Source organism: Scyliorhinus torazame, chromosome 30 (assembly GCF_047496885.1).
Source record: "Scyliorhinus torazame isolate Kashiwa2021f chromosome 30, sScyTor2.1, whole genome shotgun sequence".
Classification (NCBI taxonomy): domain Eukaryota; kingdom Metazoa; phylum Chordata; class Chondrichthyes; order Carcharhiniformes; family Scyliorhinidae; genus Scyliorhinus; species Scyliorhinus torazame.
In genome coordinates, this window is record NC_092736.1 from 6,259,170 (window position 1) to 6,275,871 (window position 16,702).

Below are 16,702 nucleotides of genomic sequence, written 5' to 3' on the forward strand. Positions count from 1 at the left end.
GGGTTGGGCTGGGGAGGGGGCGGGGTTGGGTTGGGCTGGGGAGGGGGCGGGGTGGGGTTGGGCTGGGCTGGGGAGGGGGCGGGGTTGGGCTGGGGAAGGGGTTGGGTTGGGCTGGGGAGGGGGCGTGGGCGGGGTTGGGGAGGGGGCGGGGTTGGGCTTGGGGAGGGGGCGGGGCTGGGCTGGGGAAGGGGCGGGGTTTCGGTTGCTAGCTGCCGCTCTGCCGGAAGTGGCCGCGCTGACCCCGGAAGTGGTTCCCGAGGCAAGATGGCGGGCCGCTGGGACGCTCCGGAGCTGCCGGATTTCGACATCTTGAAGCGACTCGCCCGAGATCAACTCATCTACTTACTGGAGCAGGTGGGACAGAAAGAGAGACCCCGCGGGAGGCGGGGCGGGGAGATCTGGGGGTGGTGGACAGGGAGGGAGAGACCGGGAGGGAGAGGAGGACTGAGACACAGAGATCCCGGGGGTTCGCATTGAGAAAGACCCCTCTAGGCCGGTGTGATTGCGCGGAGAGGGGCGAGAGAGGGGGCAGGGGCAAGGGGGCAGGGGCAAGGGGGGCAGGGGCAAGGGGGGGGGCAGGGGCAAGGGGGGCAGGGGCAAGGGGGGGGGCAGGGGCAAGGGGGGGGCAGGGTGAGTGGCCATTTCACTGAACCAGGGTCTGACCGCGGAGAGAGATTTCATCCTCAGACATCAGCAACTGTATTTTCAGTACAGAAACACCCAATCAGCTGCGGTGGTTTTTTCCCCATTCCCTGCTCCTTTCATATGGAATCTCCTTGTTGTCAGTTGCCAGGAAAGAAGGACTTGTTTATTGAAGCTGCGCTGATGAGCCCTCTGGACCGCATCGCAAATGTCTCCATCCTCAAGGTCAGTAAATCCTCCCTGAACTCTCCCTGTCGACACTCTCCCTGAATCTGTCCTGCTTGTGTCAGCACCAAAGACATGGCAGCATATTACTCTTTCAGCTCTCGATGGCACTCAGCCCGGTCAACCACATCCTCTCTCAGTGGCATCTCTATGTTTCACATCAATGAGACTGCTTATCTCAGGTTTGTCTTCTTTCAATGCAAACCACAGATATCCAGCAACGGCTGTTCCAGGAGCTCCTGCACTAAATTCCCCAGGAATCCATACTTAGTTGATATCCATAGACACAAACACGGCTCTGTTTCTCAATCTCACAACCATCCTCTCTGACTGTCATGGATGGACAGGGACGTCCAGGGATTTGGAAAGTTTGTTGTTTTCATAGAATTTACAGTGCAGAAGGAGGCCATTCGGCACCTACCCTTGGAAAGAGCTCCCTACTTAAGCCCACACCTCCACCCCATCCCAGTAACCCCACCTAACCTTTTTGGACACTAAGTACAATTTATCATGGCCAATCCACCTAACATGCACATCTTTGGACTGTGGGAGGAAACCGGAGCACCCAGAGGAAACCCACGCACACACTGGGAGGCTGTGCAGACTCTGCACAGACAGTGACCCAACCCAGGAATCGAACCTGGGACCCTGGCGCTGTGAAGCAATGGTGCTAACCACTGTGCTACCCATGGTGGGCGGATGATGAACATGGGCAGCACGGTAGCACAGTGGTTAGCACTGTTGCTTCACAGCGCCAGGGTCCCAGGTTCGATTCCTGGGTTGGGTCACTGTCTGTGCAGAGTCTGCACATCCTCCCCGTGTGTGCGTGGGTTTCCTCTGGGTGCTCCGGTTTCCTCCCACAATCCAAAGATGTGCAGGTTAGGTAGATTGGCCATGCTAAATTGCCACTTAGTGTCCAAAAAGGTTAGGAGGGGTTACTGGTTTACAGGGATAGGATGTGGGCTTAAGTAGGGTGCTCGTTCCAAGGGCCGGTGCAGACTCGATGGGCCGAATGGCCTCCTTCGGCACTGTAAATTCTATGATCTACGGATGCGTGCTGTTGATTCCTCCATAATAATTGGGAGAATGACAAGGGAGGTTTTCCCAGGGTCCTGGCCAAGCCAACAACAACTGTGATTAACTGGTGATTGAACTCGCCTTTCTAACAAAGAGTTTCGAATCTCAGCGCTGCTTTCATGCGTTTAGGTCAAAGCAGCTACCTCAGGAATAAATGCTCGCAATTTCATGGTGAAAGCAGAAAATGTTGGCTAAATCTCTGTATGTTGCTGCTGTACGATGTCTGCCATGCTAGCTTAATGAACGACAATATTCCTCAATAAATCAATGCGTGAAGCACTTTGAGTGACATGGGTATCAAACTAATTAGTTATTTAGGGGGCTAAGGGACTTACATTCCACCTGGAAGATTTAGTTCCAATTTGTAAATTGTCCCCCATCCAAAATGTTCTTTGCCAGGTGTTTACCAGATTTTCCGGTTTTATTTCAAAGTGTACTTAGCTTCTTATTGGCAATTTAATGCTGGATTGAATGAGGTGTACAGCCATGTTCTGGAGAGAGAAAGGTGGACAATTATTGTTTCTCTGTTTGTTTTACAGCAACATGACGTAGAGAAGTTGTACAAGCTGGAAAATAAAGTGGTTCAGGGAGTAAGTGACCAGTGAGTATCACTCTGAGAGTTTGGAGCGGGGGTCAGTGGGTGTGGAGAAGCGGGGCAGTGAGCATTGTTCAGGGGTGTTTGTTGGTGGGACCGTGTCCGAGGGTGATTGGCGGTGGGATGCGAGTGCTTGTGGTTTAACCGTGAAGTTTGACTCCTATTCATCGTGTTGTGATCTCGGAATCCTGAATGACGAGTCATTGTCTGTTTCTATCACAGGCTGTGTTTTCTGGTCCGACCCCGTATTGCCAGCGTCAAACACATTGCAGGTACGAGAGCTCACGCACTGTGTTAAATGTGTATGAGTAATGTTGCACAGGGCACTAATCTTGAGTCCAGGCTTGTGGCTGGCACCTCGCAACTACACAGTGGTGTTCCGGAATGATCCTTCCCACAGTTTTCTTTCCCAATCTGCAGAAAAGCAGCTGGTCGCTTCCTCGGAGTCACTAGGAAGCGATACAGAGCTTCAAATCCACAACTTAACCACAAGGAGGAGCAGCATGTCAGTTTACCAATGTACTGTCCCAACAAAACCCACCCTCCGAATAGTATTTAAATGTTCTACAAAGTTGCGCCCTCCATTCCCAAACTAATGATGTGTTTCAGTTATCCAATGTCTGCGCGGGTTTCCTCCGGGTGCTCCGGTTTCCTCCCACAGTCCAAAGAAGTGCAGGTTAGGACGATTGGCCGTGATGAATTGCCCCTTGAAGTACAGGTTAGGTTATGGGGATAGGACAGGGGAGTGTAAATGGGTTGCTCGTTCAAAAAGGTAGGTGCAGTCTCGATGGGCCGAATGGCCTCCTTCTGCCCTGTTGGGATTCGATGATTCTAAATTGCCCTTTCATTGGGGAAAAAAAAAATTGAGTTCTTTAAATTAAAAAATGTATGGTTTCAAATAACGATGATCTTAATGGCACCTTCTGTAGCTGCAGTGCCAGCCTGCCTTTTAAACCAGGATTTTTAAAATCCTTACTGCAGCAGGTACATATACACCCTGACTCAGGCTTTTAACTATTACTGTACCAGATACATACAGTGCAATATATATATAAGAAAGACCCACATTTATCACAGATGGTTTACATCTTCCTGACATGACCGGGCCGTGATTTGACTTTTTTCTCTTTATTCTCCCACGGGATGTACACGTCACTGGCAAGGCCAGCATTTGTTACCCATCCGTGTTTGAACTGAGTGGCTTGCTGGGCCATTTCAGTGGGCAACCGCATTACTGTGTGTCTGGAGTCACAGGTTGGTCAGACCACATAAGACAGTAAATGTTTTTCTTTAAACAACAATCGATGCGAGTGTCCTGGTCGCCATGACGTGAGACCAGATTTGTATTCCAGATTTTATTACTTGAATTTAAACTCTGCCAACTGCCCTGGTGGGATTTGAACCTGTGTCCCCAGAGCAATAGCCTGGGCCCCAGGACTACTTGTTAAATGACATTACCACTCTGCCATTGTTTTCCCAAACTCCCCATCCAAACGATTTGGATTTGCTCACATGATTTATTTTCAGATAGGGGCAGCACGGTGGTGCAGTGGTTAACACTGCTGCCTCACGGCGCTGAGGACCCGGGTTCGATCCCAGCCCCAGGTCACTGTCCATGTGGAGTTTGCACATTCTCCCTGTGTCTGCGTGGGTCTCGCCTCCACAACCCAAAGATGTGCAGGGTAGGTGGATTGGCCACGATAAATTGCCCCTTAATTGGAAAAAAAGAATTGGGTACTCTTATAAATAAAAAAAAATTAAAATTTTTTTAAAAAAATGATTGATTGCCAGACTTTGAGAATACCATTACTCATATATACAGCAGATTAATCAAATTGGATGAGTTTCCCCTGTAATTACTTTTTTGAATTTGTTCTGGGAGTGCCAATTGTCCTGGTGTTTATAAGCTGTGTCAGTGCTACAAAATGCATGTGATTCTTTCCTCTGTCTCCTTCCAGAAATCGTTAATGCCGATAAAGCTGCTTCCAAGCTGCGGAAATACAAGATCATATTCACTCCTCAAAAGGTGAACAGCTGGGACAGAGCCAGAGTGCTCGGTTGTCTTGGGTCGTTGGAGGGTCATGGCAGAGCAGAGTGTGATAGAGAAACATGCACCTCTGAAACAGGGAGTCGGGAGTTGGCAGGTTAAACTTTGCAGCTGACCAGGCGAACGTCAGCCACTTTGTGGAGCAAGGAGAGACTCCAACCAGATTCCCGTTCGCAGGGTTTTTGTAGTCACGGATTCCAAATTGCCGCTTTTGGCTGTGAGTTGATGCTTCAGTGTGCAGTGAGTGGCAGTATCCTGGCCTCCTGGTACTGTTCCCTGCTCCCATTTACCTTCTCATTGTGCACCATTGATCAGTCAGACTGGTAAAACAATAACGCTTTCACAAGAGACGCACACACACAGTGGACTGTTGCTGTTTCCAGGGGAAAGTGGTTCATGTCACGCTGAGAATGTCCAGCGAGCAGCTCCTTTGTTGGCCCTTCCCTCAGAGATATATTTACATGGTAACTAGTGCAGCAAGGCTTCCTTGACAGCACCTCCCAAAGTCATAACCTCCACCAGCTCAGAAGGACAAGGGCAGCGGGGGCATGGGCATGCCATCCCCTCCGAGTTCATCTCTAAGCTGCTCACTGTTCCGATTGGAAAACAGTCAATGCTGCATCAAACTACCAATCTATACAGAACTGTCAAAGCACCAAAACCACATGGGCTGCAGTGTTTAAGAAAGCTCACCCTCAGGGCAGCACGGTGGCGCAGTGGGTTAGCCCTGTTGCCTCACGGCACCGAGGTCCCAGGTTCGATCCCGGCGCTGGGTCACTGTCCGCGTGGAGTTTGCACATTCTCCCTGTGTTTGCGTGGGTTTCGCCCCCACAACCCAAAGATGTGCAGGGTGGGTGGATTGGCCGCGCTAAATTGCCCCTTAATTGGAAAAAATCAATTGCGCACTCTAAATTTAAGGAAAAAAAAGAAAGCTCACCCTCACCTTCTCGAGGACGACTCGGCATCGGTAATAAACGGCAGCCAGGATGCCCACATGCCAAGAGTTACATTTAAAAAATGTTTCTGATCCACCAACATTTCCCAGGATGTTTGTGTTGAATTGTCGTGGCTGTAAGTGTGGGAATGTGGTGAGGAATATGCTGTGTAACCTGTCCCTCCTTTTTTTTTTTGTTTTAGTTCTTTATGTGCGAGACTGTGCTTGAGGAGGAGGGGATCTTCGGAGGTGAGCGCCTTTTCATCCTCCTTTGCTTTTCAAAATGGTGATGTGTGTTTTCTTGGCTCAGTGGGCATCATTGGGCAACACTTTGTGGATTCGAACTCTCGTACAAAACTGAGGGGAGTTCTTTACTGTCAGAGGTGCTGTCTTTCTCGGGAGATACCAAGACATGGTTTCACCGTCCCTGGGCTTCTGGTTATTGGGTAGCTATAAAGCTCTTAGAAGTCGATCAATACGTTTTCCCAGTGCCTGAATCAACATTTTACCGTTGATCAAAGCTGCAAAGTTTATGGGGTGGTGCTACCTTCTTGTCCTGAGCTCAGGAATGTATTCCTGTGTGAAATGATTAGTCTTTCTTAAGTATATGAGGAGAGGCTGTGCAAATTGCTTGCTACAGGAAAGACATGGGAGAATTTGGGAAGCACTGTCTTCCATTTACTTGGTTACGACGACAGCCCCTTGGGATTGGTGCGTTTTCTCCAGAATAGAAAAGTAGCAAGCAGGGAAAGAATTGCCCCTTAATTGGGGTGGGGAAAAAATAATTGGGTACTTTAAATTAAAATAAAACGAAAGGTAGGAGATTTGGAAGGAATTTGAGGAAAATGTTTTTGCATCCAGAGTATGCTGAGAATCCGGAATACACGGCCTGGGAGGGTCGTTGCGGCAGGAATCCTCGCGGCCTTTAAAAAGTACTTGGATGAGCAATTGAAATGTCACAACATTCAAGGCTATGGGCCAAGTGCTGGGAGAGGGGATTGGTGGAGATGAGAGTAGCGTTTTTTTTGTCAGTGCAGGCTTGGTGGGCAGAAGGGCCTCTTCGGTATTGTATGATTCTGTGATTTGATGACTGAATCTGTGACTTGAACAGGGGAATAGAATGACATCTGGAGACCCTTTTCTGATTATCCATCCCCCGCTTCACCTGCTGACTGCACAAGGCCTTGACGCCTTGTTTGCAGCATGAGAGTCGAGGTTGAAAAGCATGACCGGCCTGAGTTAGGGGCTCGATACCAGGAAAAGGAACAAATGGGAAACGCTATTGTGTTGATTCATGCCATCCTTTACTTGGTTTGTGCTTCATGTTGTCTGATTTCAGACATATCCTTTGATGAGTGGGCCTTTTACCTACTGCCCATGGACGATGACCTCATCAGCATGGAACTGCCCGAGTTTTTCCGTGACTATTTCTTGGTAAGTGGCGGATTTTGTGCTGAGGACCCTCCACCATTCCAGAAAATATCACCTACCCCAACAACAGCTGGCATTTACATAGCACCTTTAGCGTACCTAAGTGTCCCAAGGAAGTTCACGGGAGTATTTTCAAACAGCATGGGCATCGGGCAGGTGATCAAATGCTTAATCATAGAGGAAGATTTTAAAAGGTTCCTTAAGTCAGCAAATAAGCTCTCGATAGTTTTGCGTTACCTGCCTGGATACAGTCAAGTAGGGGGTCAGATATTAAAATCATTGTGCTGTGTGTATTGAGTGATACAGACTGGCAATTGCATAGAGTTCAGCATCCGAAACAGGCCAGTTAGCCGGTGTTTATGTGAACCTTCTCCCACTCTATACCATCCCAACAGGGGATCGGTGAGCTCAGTTGGCTGGACGGCTGGTTTGTGATTCTGAGCGACACCAACAGCACAGATTCAATTCCCGTACCGGCGGGGATTATTCATAGAGGCCCCGTCTTCTCAACCTTACCTCTCACCTGAGGTGTGGTGGCTGTCACAACACCCTGGGGGCAATTCCAGCCCCACTCGAACCGGAGCTGCAGCACAGGTAAAATTAAATTTCACTTTAAATGCCCGAGGTGCTTGATTGAGCCCCAGTAAACCGCAGTCTCCAGATTTATAACTTCACCACAAGGAACCTTTTATTATGTACAGTATTATAATTAAACGGACAGAAAATGTAACTGGCTATTTTAACCCCTTTCCAACCCCCTCCTTCCTAACTACCCCCACTCTACACAGACTAACAACACAAAAGGGAAAAGTGTGGTGGTAAGGTAAAGAAAATATTAATATAATAAAGTTCATTGCACTGGGATGATGTCCGGTTAGTGTCTCTCCAAAGTTCATTTTTTGTTTTGATACTTCTTTGTTGTCTACCTTCACTGCAGACTCCACATCATTCCAAGTTCACAGTAAAGCAATTCTTGGTTATTGGATAGGCACATGGAGCACACCAGAATGACAGGGAGTGGGATAGCTTGATCTTGGTTTCGGACAATGCTCGGCACAACATCGAGGGCCGAAGGGCCTGTTCTGTGCTGTACTGTCCTATGTTCACTTCAATAAGCAGGAGGAAGAGAGAGAGCGTTCCTTCTCTTTCCAAGGTCGAAACACTTCTGCCCTGTTCCCTCAGAAAGCATCACCCAGGAAACAATCATTGTCAAGCAGAACACTGTCCCATGCCAACCCACCGGTTGCCAGTTTAAAAAAAATATTTAAAAATTCTTTTTCACATTTTCTCCCAAATTTACACCGAACAATAAACAATGATCAGTAACGAATGTAATGTCAATCCCCATATCAATAACAACGATCCCATCCTCCCACCAAACCCCAAACATTGGCCCGCATGTTAACATAAACAAATCACAAAAAGGAATCAGGAATCACCCATAGTCGCCATTAACACACACCGCCCCCCCCCAACCCTCCCTCCCCCCACCCCCCCTAATATTAGATGTGATCCAATTCTCGAAAGTGCATCATGAATAACGCCCATGAATTGTAGAACCCCTCCATCCTTCCCCACAGTTCAAATTTGACCTTTTCAAGAGTTAGGAATTCCAGCAGGTCCCCCCGCCACGCCAGGGCACAGGGTGGAGAGGTTAATCTCCACCCTAACAGGATCCACCTTCGGGTGATCAACGAGGCGAAGGCTACAACATCTGCCTCCACACCCGTTTCCAACCGACTGGTTGCCAGTTAACCAATCAAACTGACTTCCTCCAAAACCGGTTCCGAAGGTTCACCCGGTGTCGAGGAGTCTTAACTCCTCTCCAATATACAAAACCTGGGAACACAGTGTCCTAGCAGGCAGGCTGTTTCAACGGAGTCTTCTGCTCAAAGGCACATCCCAATTATGGGATCAAAAATAATAAAATAAATGGGATCAAAGGAAATAAACAGGAAGGACTCTTACATGACTCTGGGGTTAAATCGCGACCAGTCAGCTCTCTCTCTCTCAGGGGGAGAGCAGCCTATGTTCCTCTGGGACTGTGGTGCCATTTATAATTGCAATTTATCAGCTTAACTTTCTGTTCCTCCTCCTCTTGTGTATCCTCTGAAGTGGCTCGCAAGACACTCTATTATTCAAACATAATGGTTCAAAGAAGGTTCACCACATTCTCCGAACAGTGAGGGATGTACAATAAATGCCATATCTCCCAGTCACATTTTAGGAAGTATATTGTGACATGAATTTTGTACCTTAAGTTGCCCTGTGTGTGTGTGTCCTCAGGAGGGTGACCATCGGTGGATCTGCACCGTGGCGAAGGCTTTGCACGTGTTACACTCCCTGTTTGGACCTTTCACAAAGACTTACGGAATTGGAAGATGTGCAAAGGTAATGGAACATGAAATGAGAATGAATTATTAATCAGACAATTCATCTGATCACCTCTGTTGAACCGTTAGCTTACTAGCGAACAAAGGAAAGGGAGTCGGCTAGGATTACACAAACCCATTTATCTTATGAACCTTGTCAGTTGTGTCAGTGAACTCGTTCCATGTTGAATTATTACAGCCATCAGTCAGCACTTCATTCAAGTCCAGGTCCTAGAGATGAAAGGTCACCATCTAACCCTCTGTCACACCCATTTCCAGCACGCACGCACCGTCCCCGCGCGCGTACACACCGTCCCCGCGCGCGTACGCACCGTCCCCGCGCACGTACGCACCGTCCCCGCGCACGTACGCACCGTCCCCGCGCGCGCGCGCACCGTCCCCGCGCGCGCGCGCACCGTCCCCGCGCGCGCGCGCGCACCGTCCCCGCGCGCGCACGCACCGTCCCCGCGCGCGCGCGCGCACCGTCCCCGCGCGCGTACGCACCGTCCCCGCGCGCGCGCGCGCACCGTCCCCGCGCGCGCGCGCACCGTCCCCGCGCGCGCGCGCACCGTCCCCGCGCGCGTGCGGCACCGTCCCCGCGCGCGCACGCACTGTCCCCGCTGTCCTCGCGCGCGCGCACACTGTCCTCGCGCGCGCGCGCGCACTGTCCCCGCGCGCGCGCCCTGCGCCCGCGCGCCCTGTCCCCCGCCCGCGCGCCCTGTCCCCCGCCCGCGCGCCCTATCTCTGCACGCACATACTGTCCCCACGGAGCATGAGTATTGAGCCAAGACTGAAGTACCCGTCTAGATAACGTGCTTAAGCCCTGCGCAGGTTTTGAGCTCTCAGCCGCCTGACTCAGAGGTGAGGGCACCAACACTGAGTTAAAGTGTGTTAAACGCGGGCCTTTCCGCGTTGGGACCTTGGCTTCATGTCCAACCTAGCCTCTGGGAGGGAAAGTTTCCTCCGTCTTGGATTTTGCACGAAGTGAGTTTGAGTGTGGTGTCTGTCCAGTCCTTAATGGGGCACATGGCCTCAAACAAACAAAGAACAAAGAAATGTACAGCACAGGAACAGGCCCTCCAAGCCCGTGCCGACCATGCTGCCCGACTAAACTACAATCTTCTACACTTCCTGGGTCCGTATCCTTCTATTCCCATCCTATTCATATATTTGTCAAGATGCCCCTTAAATGTCCCTATCGTCCCTGCTTCCACTACCTCCTCCGGTAGCGAGTTCCAGGCACCCACTACCCTCTGCGTAAAAAACTTGCCTCGTACATCTACTCTAAACCTTGCCCCTCTCACCTTAAACCTATGCCCCCTAGTAATTGACCCCTCTACCCTGGGGAAAAGCCTCTGACTATCCACTCTGTCTATGCCCCTCATAATTTTGTAGACCTCTATCAGGTCTCCCCTCAACCTCCTTCGTTCCAGTGAGAACAAACCGAGTTTATTCAACCGCTCCTCATAGCTAATGCCCTCCATACCAGGCAACATTCTGGTAAATCTCTTCTGCACCCTCTCTAAAGCCTCCACATCCTTCTGGTAGTGTGGCGACCAGAATTGAACACTATACTCCAAGTGTGGCCTAACTAAGGTTCTATACAGCTGCAACATGACTTGCCAATTCTTATACTCAATGCCCCGGCCAATGAAGGCAAGCATGCCGTATGCCTTCTTGACTACCTTCTCCACCTGTGTTGCCCCTTTCAATGACCTGTGGACCTGTACTCCTAGATCTCTTTGACTTTCAATACTCTTGAGGGTTCTACCATTCACTGTATATTCCCTACCTGCATTAGACCTTCCAAAATGCATTACCTCACATTTGTCCGGATTAAACTCCATCTGCCATCTCTCCGCCCAAGTCTCCAGACAATCTAAATCCTGCTGTATCCTCCGACAGTCCTCATCGCTATCCGCAATTCCACCAACCTTTGTGTCGTCTGCAAACTTACTAATCAGACCAGTTACATTTTCCTCCAAATCATTTATATATACTACAAAGAGCAAAGCTCCCAGCACTGATCCCTGTGGAACACCACTGGTCACAGCCCTCCAATTAGAAAAGCATCCCTCCATTGCTACTCTCTGCCTTCTATGGCCTAGCCAGTTCTGTATCCACCTTGCCAGCTCACCCCTGATCCCGTGTGACTTCACCTTTTGTACTAGTCTACCATGAGGGACCTTGTCAAAGGCCTTACTGAAGTCCATATAGACAACATCTACTGCCCTACCTGCATCAATCATCTTAGTGACCTCCTCGAAAAACTCTTATCAAGTTAGTGAGACACGACCTCCCCTTCACAAAACCGTGCTGCTTCTCACTAATACGTCCATTTGCTTCCAAATGGGAGTAGATCCTGTCTCGAAGAATTCTCTCCAGTAATTTCCCTACCACTGAAGTAAGGCTCACCGGCCTGTAGTTCCTGGGATTATCCTTGCTACCCTTCTTAAACAGAGGAACAACATTGGCTATTCTCCAGTCCTCCGGGACATCCCCTGAAGACAGCGAGGATCCAAAGATTTCTGTCAAGGCCTCAGTAATTTCCTCTCCAGCCTCCTTCAGTATTCTGGGGTAGATCCCATCAGGCCCTGGGGACTTATCTACCGTAATATTTTTTAAGACACCCAACACCTCGTCTTTTTGGATCACAATGTGACCCAGGCTATCTACACCCCCTTCTCCAGACTCAACATCTACCAATTCCTTCTCTTTGGTGAATACTGATGCAAAGTATTCATTTAGTACCTTGCCCATTTCCTCTGGCTCCACACATAGATTCCCTTGCCTATCCTTCAGTGGGCCAACCCTTTCCCTGGCTACCCTCTTGCTTTTTATGTACATGTAAAAAGCCTTGGGATTTTCCTTAACCCTATTTGCCAATGACTTTTCGTGACCCCTTCTAGCCCTCCTGACTCCTTGCTTAAGTTCCTTCCTACTTTCCTTATATTCCACGCAGGCTTCGTCTGTTCCCAGCCTTTTAGCCCTGACAAATGCCTCCTTTTTCTTTTTGACGAGGCCTACAATATCACTCGTCATCCAAGGTTCCCGAAAATTGCTGTATTTATCTTTCTTCCTCACAGGAACATGCCGGTCCTGTATTCCTTTCAACTGCCACTTGAAAGCCTCCCACATGTCAGATGTTGATTTGCCCTCAAACATCCGCCCCCAATCTATGTTCTTCAGTTCCCGCCTAATATTGTTATAATTAGCCTTCCCCCAATTTAGCACATTCATCCTCGGACCACTCTTATCCTTGTCCACCAGTACTTTAAAACTTACTGAATTGTGGTCACTGTTACCAAAATGCTCCCCTACTAAAACATCTACCACCTGGCCGGGCTCATTCCCCAATACCAGGTCCAGTACCGCCCCTTCCCTAGTTGGACTGCCTACATATTGTTTTAAGAAGCCCTCCTGGATGCTCCTTACAAACTCCGCCCCGTCTAAGCCCCTGGCACTAAGTGAGTCCCAGTCAATATTGGGGAAGTTGAAGTCTCCCATCACCACAACACTGTTGTTTTTACTCTTTTCCAAAATCTGTCTACTTATCTGCTCCTCTCTCCCGCTGGCTGTTGGGAGGCCTGTAGTATACCCCCAACATTGTGACTGCACCCTTCTTATTCCTGATCTCTACCCATTTGGCCTCACTGCCCTCTGAGGTGTCCTCTCGCAGTACAGCTGTGATATTCTCCCGAACAAGTAGCGCAACTCCACCTCCCCTTTTACATCCCCCTCTATCCCGCCTGAAACATCTAAATCCTGGAACGTTTAGCTGCCAATCCTGCCCTTCCCTCAACCAGGTCTCTGTAATGGCAACAACATCATAGTTCCAAGTACTAATCCAAGCTCTAAGTTCATCTGCCTTACCCGTAATGCTCCTTGCATTAAAACATATGCACTTCAGGCCACCAGACCCGCTGTGTTCAGCAACTTCTCCCTGTCTGCTCTGCCTCAGAGCCACACTGTCCCTATTCCCTAGTTCTCCCTCAATGCTCTCACCTTCTGACCTATTGCTCCCGTGCCCACCCCCCTGCCATACTAGTTTAAACCCTCCCGTGTGACACTAGCAAACCTCGCGGCCAGGATATTTCTGCCTCTCCGGTTTAGATGCAACCCGTCCTTCTTATACAGGTCACACCTGCCCCGGAAGAGCTCCCAGTGGTCCAGATAATGGAAACCCTCACTCCTACACCAGCTGTTTAGCCACGTGTTTAGCTGCTCTATCTTCCTATTTCTAGCCTCACTGGCACGTGGCACAGGGAGTAATCCCGAGATTACAACCCCGGAGGTCCTGTCTTTTAACTTTCTGCCTAGCTCCCTGAACTCCTGCTGCAGGACCTCATGCCCCTTCCTGCCTATGTCGTTAGTACCAATATGTACAACGACCTCTGCCTGTTTGCCCTCCCCCTTCAGGATGCCCTCTACCCGTTCGGAGACATCCTGGACCCTGGCACCAGGGAGGCAACATACCATCCTGGAGTCTCTTTCACGTCCACAGAAGCGCCTATCTGTGCCCCTGACTATAGAGTCCCCTATTACTATTACTCTTCTGCGCTTTGACCCTCCCTTCTGAACATCAGAGCCAGCCGTGGTGCCACTGCTCTGGCTGCTGCTGTTTTCCCCTGATAGGCTATCCCCCCCGACAGTATCCAAAGGGGTATATCTGTTCGAGAGGGGGACAACCACAGGGGATTCCTGCGCTGACTGCCTGCCCTTTCTGGTGGTCACCCATTTCTCTGCCTGCACCTTGGGTGTGACCACATTTACATAACTGCGATCTATGACGCTTTCCGCCACCTGCATACTCCTAAGTGCATCCAATTGCCGCTCCAACCAAACCATGCGGTCTGTGAGGAGCTCCAGTTGGGTGCACTTTCTGCCGATGAAACCATCCGGGACGCTGGAAGCCTCCCGGACCTGCCACATCTCACAGTCAGAGCACAGCACCCCTCTAACTGACATTGCGTCAATTAATTAAAATTAAAATTTGTCTTTTTAAAAAATATATATTTTTAAAAATTTCAAAGTTACTGTCAACTATCTGTTTCCTAGCACTAGATTTCTAATAGAAATGCGATAGCTAACTATAGTACTATCCGATCTCTGGCTTAGATAACCCTCTAAATTATAATTAAGTTATTATGTTTAATTAGTTACCAAATACTAGCCACTCTGGCCACAGCTTTTCTGTGATGTCACTTCAGTTTCCCCCCGACACACACAATTTGAAAAAAGGTATAAAAGTAAAAATAAGTAAAAATCACTTACTTACCTTCTTACCTTCTGAGTGTCTTAGATGTTCTCAGGTTCTCTCGCTGACAGAGACTGCTCCTCCACCTCCGAACCTTGACCTGCACAATGCTAATAATATAATAATAATATAATATGGCACTTACCTCACACCAATGGGTCTTATTATTAGGTTAGAGGAGGAGGGCGGGTGGGAGACACTACACGTGTAGTGTCTCGGGTTTCCTCTCCACCAGAATTTATTGGTTGGGGGGGGGGGACTTCCCAGAGGTCCGCGGGTCGAACTTCCGGTTCCCGCCTTATATAAAAACAAATAAAACAGAAAAGAACAGACACGGGACCAGGTAAGGGTTTTTAAATTCACTACTCACCTCCCAGACGGCCTCTGCCGCCGAAATCCAAAGAGCTGCTCCTGTAAAGGTAAGTGGTTTTAAAGTCGCTACTCAATACACAACATCCTGAATTCAGCCTCTTGTGGAAAATTACCAAATAGGACTATTGTTCTGAGCTTTCAGCTTGTTAGGGCAGAATAGAGGGAGATTTGCAATGTGTCTAGCCCCGTGCTGTACCTGTCCTGGGAGTGTTTGATGGGGACAGTGTAGAGGGAGCTTTACTCTGTATCTAACCCCGTGCTGTACCTGTCCTGGGAGTGTTTGATGGGGACAGTGTAGAGGGAGCTTTACTCTGTATCTAACCCCGTGCTGTACCAGTCCTGGGAGTGTTTGATGGGGACAGTGTAGAGGGAGCTTTACTCTGTATCTAACCCCGTGCTGTACCTGTCCTGGGAGTGTTTGATGGGGACAGTGTAGAGGGAGCTTTACTCTGTATCTAACCCCGTGCTGTACCTGTCCTGGGAGTGTTTGATGGAGACAGTGTAGAGGGAGCTTTACTCTGTATCTAACCCCGTGCTGTACCTGTCCTGTGTGTGTTTGATGGGGACAGGGTAGAGGGAGCTTTACCCTGTATCTAACCCCGTGCTGTACCTGTCCTGGGAGTGTTTGATGGGGACAGTGTAGAGGGAGCTTTACTCTGTATCTAACCCCGCGCTGTACCTGTCCTGGGAGTGTTTGATGGAGACAGTGTAGAGGGAGCTTTACTCTGTATCTAACCCCGTGCTGTACCTGTCCTGGGAGTGTTTGATGGAGACAGTGTAGAGGGAGCTTTACTCTGTATCTAACCCTGTGCTGTACCTGTCCTGGGAGTGTTTGATGGAGACAGTGTAGAGGGAGCTTTACTCTGTATCTAACCCCGTGCTGTACCTGTCCTGGGAGTGTTTGATGGAGACAGTGTAGAGGGAGCTTTACTCTGTATCTAACCCTGTGCTGTACCTGTCCTGGGAGTGTTTGATGGGGACAGTGTAGAGGGAGCTTTACTCTGTATCTAACCCTGTGCTGTACAGCCTTGGAATTCTTGACGTTGGAGCCTCTGCCTTATCTTCCCCCATTTTGCTGAGTATAAGATTGCCTCCAAACATGTAAAACTGATAGGTTTGCGTTCTGATTGTCTTTGATGTTCGAGCGAGTCCTGTTGAGTTACATTTCAAGTCCTCTCTCTCTTTCTCTCTCTCCCTGCTGTAGATGACCTACGAACTGTGGAAGGAAATCGTGGAGGATTCCGAGAATGAATTGAAACCACGTCAGGCTGAGATTGGCCGAGTTTTCTTTGTTGACCGAGGTGCTGCAAAGTAACAAAAATCTGTAATGTGCAGAAATAAGTGATGAAGCTGCAGTTTCGATTGTCCGGTTTCCCTGGCAGTTTGTCATGGGACATGTGTCTCGCCGCCAGTGTAGAAGGCTCTGCTCCGGACTGGCCTCCTGTTGGCTGGGTGTGAGCCTGGAAGGACTATCCGCCTATGGTGGAAAGGTGTCAGCCAGTGTCCACACACATAACTTACAAAAACAGATTATTTGGTCTAACTGACTTATGTTGGTGTTTATGTTTTACGTGAGCTTCCTCCTATTCTTTAGCTCCGAATCCCAGGAGCAAAACCTTCCCATAATTTCCAGCATGAAATATTGGACAGCGAGCCGGAAATGTTGCTAATTTTCACTCCCAGGAGACAGTTGCATCCACTATTGCCCTGACTAAAATCAACAAACTCCAAACATTCCTATGAATTCCCC

General features: G+C 49.2%; 1 protein-coding gene across 1 annotated transcript in view; it reads left to right on the forward strand.

The window, feature by feature from the left end:
- Positions 1 to 247: 247 nt before the first annotated feature.
- vps33b (VPS33B late endosome and lysosome associated) overlaps positions 248 to 16,702 on the forward strand; it is a 39,505-nt gene continuing 23,050 nt past the window's right edge. The window contains exons 1-9 of the mRNA XM_072492725.1: positions 248 to 354; positions 787 to 867; positions 2,484 to 2,545; positions 2,762 to 2,811; positions 4,498 to 4,565; positions 5,724 to 5,769; positions 6,860 to 6,954; positions 9,238 to 9,342; positions 16,157 to 16,253. Coding sequence (XP_072348826.1) covers positions 265 to 354; positions 787 to 867; positions 2,484 to 2,545; positions 2,762 to 2,811; positions 4,498 to 4,565; positions 5,724 to 5,769; positions 6,860 to 6,954; positions 9,238 to 9,342; positions 16,157 to 16,253 — 694 coding nt within the window. The 5' untranslated portion in view covers positions 248 to 264. The remainder of the gene's footprint in view (positions 355 to 786; positions 868 to 2,483; positions 2,546 to 2,761; positions 2,812 to 4,497; positions 4,566 to 5,723; positions 5,770 to 6,859; positions 6,955 to 9,237; positions 9,343 to 16,156; positions 16,254 to 16,702) is intronic.